We start from the raw sequence: 9907 nt of genomic DNA on the forward strand, positions 1-9907 counted from the left end.
TCTCTCTCTCTCTCTCTCTCTCTCTCTCTCTCTCTCTCTCTCTCTTTATTATTTTAAGGAAGGGCCTACAGGTTGTTCAGGGTCTCACTACTAGATTGGACTCATAGTGATCTGCCTGTTTACAGCGTCCCAAGAACTGGGATTACAGGTGTGCACCACCATGCCTAATCTCAATTGCCTTCTCAGGGCATCCTGGGAGTAGGGCCAGCACGGCAGGTCCGGGGATCGAACCCCTAGCCCCTGCACCAGCTTGCAGGCATTTTAATCTATTGAGCCATTTGGCCGATCCTGACCCTGCTATTTCTTTTCCAGACAGGTTTGTGTAAATTTGATGCCACTTATCTTACTAGATGATCATGCACAAGCTTTCATTTTTGTCATCTACTTAATTCAAATCATCCATCTGTATGCACCATTTGTGTTTTTAGATACAACTTTGTGAGGAGAGTTAGGGACAAATACAGTTAAGATCGTTGTGTTTATGGAAACAAACAAAATTCATAAAAAAGGAGAATTAGCCAGGCATGATGGCACGTGCCTGTAAGCTCAGCACTTGGGAGGCACAGGCAGTAGGATGGCTACTAGTTTGAGGCCAGCTTGGTCTATGTAGTTAGTAATAATTTTCAAGGTCAGCTTGGCTTTGATAGTGAGAACAGGCCTCAGGAAACAGAAACAAAACAAACATGAAAATAAAAAGGAGAATTGCAGTGAGATTGAGGAAATCATCTAGTCGGCCAACTTATACACTGTTGGAGGAGAGAAGGGATGGACAGTCTCTACTGAAGCATGTCTCAGCCAAATGCATTTTGGAAAAGGGATTTGGAGACTGTGCAATTGTTTAAATTATGTTATATAATTTCAAAATTTGAGATTACTGAGAGATTAATGCATTACATATTTAAAATTCTGGTGCATTTTGGAAAAACAGTTCATCTATTTTATTCATTTCCCTATAATACTGTGAAATAAGTCATCATTTCAACACAGAAGTTATTAATATTTCACAATATCTTATCTAATAGAGAAACCAGTATTCTGTGTAACAACTGATTGATCAAAATAGTTAACAGAATCAAAGAGTTAACAAAAAAGAAGATATAACTAAGAAATCAAATTGGAATGTTTTAAATATGCAAAACTTGTATTTAGATGTCTGTTGAAGTTTTATTTTTTGTTTAATTTAATTTTGAAACATAAAAGTAAAGCAAGCACAAAAATCAGAAACAAAGACAGAAACAGGGCAACGTACAATAGTACATATGTTACAGATTTTCAAACCAATAATAGTTGATTAACAATGGTTGAGATATTATGTAATTTTATCGTCAAATCTACTGTGCAGATTAACAGATATATTTATGTAAGATTGGACATATGGTTGCATATTACCTTTTGCTTTCAGGAAACCTTAATATTTTGTTTTTGTTTCTCCTTTTCTTAACCTTCTTAAAAATTTTGTTTTAAAGAGAGTATAGTAATAATTGATATGACATTAAGAATGGTACACATTTAGAAGACCAAGACGACAGGTATTCAAGCATGTTTTAGTATTACACATTGCTGTCCTTGATGTATTTGCTTAGATTACAGATATCAGCATACAGAGTTAATCAAGGTGAAAATTCTACACATTAATGCTGTTTTCAAAAAACAGATGAAGATTTTTAGTACAATCACCTCAGCCATCCTGGATATATACATTCATGTTTTTCCCCTAATTTTTTTCTTCTTTTCTCCTTTCTCTCCTCTTCATTGTTTAATCCTTAAGTTCCATTTCTATTTTACTATATCTGTTATACCTTTCAGGTTTCATTTCTTCTCTCAGGTTCTTACACTAGGCAGACATTAGAATATTTACTCATGTGGGTCTGATTTATTTCACTTATGAGCATAGCCTCTAGTTGTAGCCACTTACCTATGAAGGCTTCAAGTTTGTCTTTCTTTATAGCTGAGTAATACTCCATTGTATAAAAATACCCTTCACTCCAGCTATTGCCTTTCTGGGTATTTTCCCAGAAGACTGAAAACATCATACCACAATGATATATGTGCACCCATGTTTATAGCAGCACTATTTGTCATAGCCAAATCTTGGAAGCAATCAAAATGCCCATCACCTGAAGAATGGATTGTTTTATTTTTAAAAGTAGCATAATTCTAAATGAAACTGAAATGTGCAATATTGAAACAATACTAAAGAGAGTACTATTTTTCATAATGAACCTTAAAAGCTTGAAGTAATAGGAATGCTAATCACAATGATTTGATCATTATTATGCAGTGAATACGTGTATCAAAATACCACCTTGTGCGCACCACAAATTTGAACAATTATATGTCAATTAAAATTAAAGCTTAAGGCTGAGAGAGAGCTCAGCGACTTAAGCTCCTGCCTGGCAAGTTTAAGGTCCTGAGTTTGATTCCCGCTACCAAAAAAAAGTAAAGCTTAATAATAATGAACTGAGTAAACCTTGAGAATTATTATGCTTTTTTTCAAAAACACTCTAGATGTTTGCCAAATTCTATATGAGTGACTTCAGTTGAGAAATGTGTGTATTATGTAATAGTAATGAAGTCTGTTTTTTCTTCACAGAGTATGAAAAGTTTAACTTATATGATTGTGCAAAGCCAAAAGAAGCAAATACTTCAATTTGCTTAGAATGGATTGGACCCATTAATACAGCTCATAAATGTATGAAAGAATTTACATACAAATTTACATGTGGTAAGGATGTGTCATTCATTCATTACAGATTTTCTGTGGCAGAAATTGTTTTAGATGATATCTTTTATGCTTTTTCTCCTTCCTTCTTTTCTTCCTTTTCTTGGTTTCTGGTATGTTTGAAGTCAAATAATTATTGCTGAAGCCACTCAAACAAATTCACAAATTTGAAAATAAAATACTGAAATAGTAAAAGATTTTTTTGAAGATTGTTATACTCCCAGCATTGTTGAAGAGATGAGAGAAAGATGTCCAAGGGTGTAAAGGTGCTATGCTCTATGTGAGAGATAAAGCAAATATAAGATGATTAGTTCAAAAGTTTATGCTATCAGACTCCTGTCAAGAGAATTCATGCAGTTTTATGTATACTTAGGTAATAGGTAAAGAGCAAGTGCTCATAGGAATTAATTTGGTTGTGGATTGAGATGACACTGTTTTTTCAGCTTATTGGAATTTAATGGAATAGCCTCTCCTGTCCTCAGCATTAAGCTAGGTGTATTTGGCACACCAGACAAACAAGTATGTATTGCACACATGTGCAAATGTACATGCCTACATACATGATGAAATGTGGCTTTGGCCGTGATCATCATGCTAAGGAGCTGTGTTGCAAGCAGCAGAAGGAGAGCAAGAACAAGCGTACGGTGGGCTGATGATAACAGTGGTCTGTGTAGAAAATCTCTTTGGGCAAGGCTCCCTGTGAGTCTCTTTTCCCATTACTGTGACCAGATGCAGACATCTAAAATGTAAGGAGGAGAGCTTTATTTTGACTCTTACTTTCTGAGGGCTTAGTCCCTGGCTGATTGGTTTTAAAGTAGAAAGAGCATGGTCAAAGGGCAAGGCTTAGAAAAAAGCTTCTCAACTTGCGGAAGGCAGGAAGCAGGGTAGGAAGACCTGAGGTGCGCACACTCTCGGTGACCTGCCCCCTTCTAGCCGGCCCCATCTGCCAAGAGCGTATTTAGCTATGAACTCATCCGTGGCTAAGGAACTGGTGGGCGTAGTGCCTGCAATCCAGTTACCTTCTGAACGAGTGAGATTTTGGGGGTCACTTTAGATGTGCCCGTAATAGGCTACCAAGGGGCAATCTAAGTTTTTGACCACAGAATCATAAACTAAGTAAGACCTCATTCTGTCAGTTAGTCACTCTTATATTACACCTATTAAATATTTATTTTGAAAATTGATCATAGCAAAAGCATTTTAAAGCTTTTTGACATTATTTACCACTCGCATTTTTAATGTAATGAGTATTACATATAATGTATAATATATTTACATATTATAGAAATAAGAAAAGAAGTAAATTTATGTTTCTATATAAATAAGAAAAGACATTTGTACGTTAATATAGCATATGTAATTTTTTTCTTCAGAAATTCCTTTACGTAATTCAACATCTACTGATAAACGCATTGAAGTACATGATCTTCAACCCAAAACAAAGTATCAATGTACTTCAGAAGTATTCTATGATGGCCATAAGTACAGAAAGGAAACTGAATCTATTGAAACAGATGTTGGTGGTGAGCATATTATTTACATTTATAAGTAAAACTCTATAGCCTTTCATATTCTTTTAACTTTGAGGAACTACATAAAATGGTGGAACTTTAGAAAACAAATTTTAAATTGAGTTTAAAAATAAATTACTCAAGGCAAAAGCTTAAGACAATATTTTTTGTTATTGTTCAAATTATAGTCTGTTATATTTTATAGAAATAGGACCAAAAACATAAAATGCTTTTTTTCCTTTATCATTTTATTTATGCTTCCTTTTATAATACGCTCCTCTTTTCGTATTTTTGCAACTTCTACTTTATCAGATCCTGAATCTTATAGGAGCAAAACAAACAAAAGAAACTCATAAAGCAAAGTGGTACATCTAAGTATCCATGGCAAAATAGTAATTACTGTTTTAAAATTGTCATCAGTGCAATAACATGACAATAATACAATGTGATATTGTAGCAGAAATTACAGAAATTCATAGCATCTGGGACAATGGAAGAGAGAAAAATATTTAAAGGTGTTAAAATTCCACTATGATTTAAAAATATGAAGATTCTAATTAACATTTGCTAAAAAATGAGTTAAGCATATATTTGACAATTTATTAATACTACTACAAAAATAAAAAGAAATGGCTTTGTATGCAAGTAGTATGTAGATAAAGCTTTTCATTTATCAGATATTTAACATATTCTGAGGGCTAAAATATTTAAGCTATATGCCAACTTTATATTTGACATTTTGAAGGACAGCCAACTCTTTTTGTAAAGTGGACAGTCCACCTTCTGTTCTCCCCAGCAATATGTGGATGTCCAGTCACTTCACATTTTGATCATCACTTGTTGAAACTATCCTTTGTATTTCAGCTGTATTTGTAGATGTGAAGTTGTGGATCATTGTTTTGAATTTCATTTTCTCATAATAGTGGCATTGAGTGTGATGTTGCAGGTTTTTCAGTCATTTATATATCATTTATCCAATCATATCTTTTGACTGCTTAAAATGATTTTTTTTTTAGCTTGTGAGGCTTTATATGTTTTAGACACATGTCCTTTGTTACATATATAATTTGACAGTATCTTATTCTGTGAATAGACATTTTGCTTTTCTTGATACTTTCTGAAGTATGAAAGTTTTTCATTTTGATTAAGTTCATCTTTCCTACTTGGATTTTGTTGTTGTTGTTTCTACTCCTGCTATATATAAAAATGCCATATACAAGTCTAGGACTTGGAAGATTTATCCTTATTCTTAACTAAGAATTTCAGGGCTTTAGGCTTTGAATTTAACTTTGTAATCTATTGTACATAAATTTAGCTCTGTCATACTTTCCTAGAGTGTAAGGTAATTGTTCAATTTCTTTTTTCCATCTGATTATCCAGTTGTACTAACAGAGGACATGAACTGTTCTAGTGAAAACACTGTTTGTTCTATTGAAGCATCATAACCACTCATCAAAAATTAGTTGACCAGAGTGATGAGTTTGTTTTTTTTAGTTCTATTCTATTGATTTATAGTCCTATCTTTAATCAGTACTAGACCATTTGTTACTGTTGACTTTTAGTAAGTTGTGAAATTGAAAAATGTGTCATTCACATTCAGCCTTTTTCCTTAAAATTATTGGGAATAGTCAGGAGCCCTACAAAGCCTACATGAGCTGTGGGATCAACTTGTCAGTTTCTGTAAAGATTCCCACTGGAATTTTGACTGAAATTACAATGAACCTGGAGACAACTTTGTGGAAAATGATTATTTAACAATGTTAGTCTTCCAACCCATAAACATAGAATGTTTTTCTATTAATTTAGGTCATGCTTAGTTTCTATTAAAAAATGGTTGTAGGGCCAGCCAGGTAGCTCAGCAGATTAAAACACTTGCTTAGGTGCCAAAGGGGTCAGGAGTTTGATCCATGGCCTACTGCTGGCCCTGCCCCTGGGTAGTGCTGAGACTGTGATTGAGACTGGATGTGGTGGCACTTGCCTGTAATCCCAGCATTGGGAAGCTAAAAACAGAAGGATCACTACAAATCTGATATGTGTAGTGAGACTCTGTAGCCCCTGTACTAAATACATAAAAAAAGGCTGTAGTTTTCAGATCTAACATTTGTACTGTCAGATTCACTCCTAATTTTCCCATTCCTACTTACAATGTTACTATGTTTTCAATTTCATTTTCAGATCAGACTTTAGTAAGATATAGAAATATAGTTTTTGATTTTTCTGTGTTTATCTACAATCTGGTTCTTTGTAGAAGTGATTTATTAATTACAATACTTCAGAATTTATGAGAGCATAGCAAGGTGATTCTAAATTATTTATGGAAGTGAAAACTCAGGACTAATGAGATATGAAAATTCAGGTCTTCCCATAAAGTGCCAAGATAATGTGAGCACTAAACAAATAAAACTACATGAGAATCTGCCATAAGCATAAGAAGTTTAGTATTCTGATATTAAGTGTAAAAATTTTTATAATTTTGACAAATCACTGTAGTGAAATAGAAATAGTAGCTAATTTTTATATGTGATTAAAGTACAAAAGTACTTCCATAAGAGAGTGGGATAATCATTTCGGCAAATAACACATTATTTGTTTTATAGAAAAACACAAACATGGGTCTTTACAACAGATACCATTTTTTTTTGGAAAATGGTTTGTAGATCTAAAAGCTAAAAGTATAAAATATTTAGTCAAAATTTAGAAAGATATCTTTGCAAGTTTAGCCAAAACTTTCATGGAACAGAAAAAGCAAAAATTTTTAAAAATTGCTAAGTTGCACTAAATATGAATCAAATATTTCTCTCCTATGAATGAAGTGATTGAGGGAAATAGCCCATAAATTGTGAAAAAATACCTATAATTTACTTTTTTAAACAAGGGACAATTTTCCACAATGATCAGAGAGATATTCAAGATACAAAATAAAGAATGAAATACCCTAGTTGAAAGTGGACAAACATTTTGAACATGCATTTCACAAACAAAAATATACAAATGACTAATACACACATTAAAAGACATGCAAAATCATTAGTCATCTGGGAAATTCAAATCAAGGTAATATGATGAGATGATATCATACATCCACTGAAATGGTAAAATTAAAAACTAACAATACTAAGTTCTGGTTGAGAATGAGAGGTAAAAATCCAGCAATTGCACTCCAGATATTGCCAGAGAAAAATTATTCACAAGACAATGTAAATTCATTTACCATAGTCCCAAACCTGGAAACAATTCACATATCCTCCAACTTTTGAACAAAGACAATACATGGCTTACCTTGTAATAAAACATTACTTGTGTTTGCCAGCTTTCCACTACTGTAATGAAATCTTAGATTATAATCTTATAATTAACCTATAAATAGATAAAATTTATTCAGATCGTGGTTCTAGAAGTTGCAATCCAAGACTGGACAGCCGTATAGCTTCGGCCTCTGGTGCAACACTAGCTACCAGTTGTAGAGAACACATCATTGAGCAAATTACCGACCTAGAGAATCATAAAGAAAAAGAGGAAGAACCTGATGTCCCTCAGTCATGTTCCAATGCATGTCCCCAGTGACCCAGGCATCTTTCAGAGAGCAGCATTTCTAAAGGTTTCAGTATCTCCTGGCAACGTCACCTTGGAGACCAAGGCTTTTAGCATGTGGACCTGGGGAGAGAGTCAATATTCAAACCATAACACTATCAATTAATAAACTAGAAATAGTTACCTATAGGGGCAACAGTACGAATGTATCTCTAAAATGTTATATTAAAAATAGTATACCGGATGTAAATCTTAGCTTAGTTTTGTTTACATGGAATGATAGAAAGTACATGTAATCTCTGGTAACAACAGAAAGTGTATCTGAAAATGTGTGGGGTTGGGTGGACCGCAAAGCGGCACAGAAACACTTTTGAAGTGACAGAAATGTCCTCTGTCTTGACAGTGGTGGTGGTCATGTGGGTGTGCACATCCTTCATAACTCACTAAACCACACTTCAAGTGGGGCGTCTAAATGTGAACTATGTCTCAAAATTTTGTAGAACATTTATGACATCCATCGTACAAGTTTTTCTAATGACTACTAAATTTTTCAGTGCTATAAATGTGAAATTTGGGGCACAGTAACAACTAGAATTCCCCACATTTCTGAAAAATAACATATACTAGAAGAAGAGGATATTCTCAGTAATCTCCTCAGGAGTGCTCGAGTTCCTCATGCCACTCAAGAGCGACGTTTACTTGACTCAAGTTGTTTATTCTAAAGCAAATTTAATAAGATAAATACGTTTAATAAGGACATTTATTTAAATTTTCTTATTAATGTATCATTAGTGAAAATATGGCTTTTAGTAGTGTGTGTTTAGGAAGGCTACTGTCACCATGCTTGGGATTTTTAATTTAATATATTCTTATTCTTTTAACAGTTCCAGAAAAGCCTCGGGATCTTTCTTGTGATCTTACAGATAAAAATGAAGTAAAAATCAGCTGGGCTCCCCAGCCAAATTCATCTGGATTTTATTTTGCATATTGGGCTAACTCAGGTAATCTCTATAGAATTTCATTCCATGTCTGGAAAAAGAAATGGAGAAACTGAAAATAGTGGAAGTGTAGACTGAACCAGGGAGACATACTCTTTCGGCATGAATGCTCTGTGGGGGCAGCCTCTTTGCCTTGATTTTAGAGCTGCTTCCCTTCATGGAGGGCTTTCTAGCCCTAGATATAAAAAATCCCAGAACATCTCTCAGATTTTTTGATGCTTTGCAGTGCAGAACCTAATGAAAGAAAGTGTCTGACAGATAATAATTTTTTCCTATCTTCCAAATGTTACTTAATGATTTTCTCTGTTTTGAAATTATGATTAAAGCCACCAAAGAAAAGTGAACATCTTCCTAAAATAAATCACACTGTTACACAGAAGATATTGGGTGAATACATCTGAACATGGATCCATTTAGCCACTTAGAAAATCTAATATATAGGTAGACGTCTGTAAAAATAAATGTAATCAAAGTGTGCTATGACTACCTCTATCGTGAAACTTCCAAATGAGGCTACTGGGGGACATCTCTTGAACAGCTCAAAGTATCCAAAATATTCACAGAAAACTGCAGGAACCAAAGGAACATCACAGAGTGGCCTCCATCCCTGGGGTGCTCCTCCTAGCTCTAACCTTTCACCTGTAGGAAGAAACCGAATAACTTCTTAGAATTTCATCTCTGTTTGGTGGGAAGGTGCTAGGCATAAATTTTATGATTTGAAGAGTAAAAGAGCACCATTATACTATACTACCTTATGTTATATTCTACTTACTTTTCCTAGTCTTTTTGATTTTTAATGGTGAGACTTTTGAAAGAATGTTAAATACACAGGTACTTTTCAGTTGAAAGGTTTAGAGAAGAAATACGTCTAATATTTTTGAGTTTCTGATAATTTCAGCAGTTAAGTTTATAAAGGTCGGCCAAATAGCTCAGTGGATTAAAGTGCCTCCAAGCAGGCTCAGGGGTTGGGGGTTTGATCCCTGGGCCTGCCAGTCCCATCCCAGGGGGGTATGCTGAGAGGGCAACTGAGACTGGGTGTGGTGGCTTGCGCCTGTAATCCCAGCTCTTGGGAGGCTATAAATGAGCGGATCACTATGAGTCCAATCTAGGGGTGAGACCCTGAACACCCTGTAGACCCTTCCCTA

The 9907-nt window shown here is 34.5% G+C and overlaps 1 protein-coding gene across 1 annotated transcript in view; it reads left to right on the top strand.

Moving 5' to 3' along the window:
- Nucleotides 1-9907, top strand: part of Ptprc (protein tyrosine phosphatase, receptor type C) — a 145088-nt gene that overhangs the window by 68031 nt on the left and 67150 nt on the right. Inside the window, exons 9-11 of the mRNA XM_023707392.1 lie at nt 2594-2725; nt 4096-4245; nt 8649-8765. Coding sequence (XP_023563160.1) covers nt 2594-2725; nt 4096-4245; nt 8649-8765 — 399 coding nt within the window. The remainder of the gene's footprint in view (nt 1-2593; nt 2726-4095; nt 4246-8648; nt 8766-9907) is intronic.

The sequence above is a fragment of the Octodon degus genome, unplaced genomic scaffold, assembly GCF_000260255.1.
Source record: "Octodon degus isolate 3935 unplaced genomic scaffold, OctDeg1.0 scaffold00009, whole genome shotgun sequence".
Lineage (NCBI taxonomy): Eukaryota > Metazoa > Chordata > Mammalia > Rodentia > Octodontidae > Octodon > Octodon degus.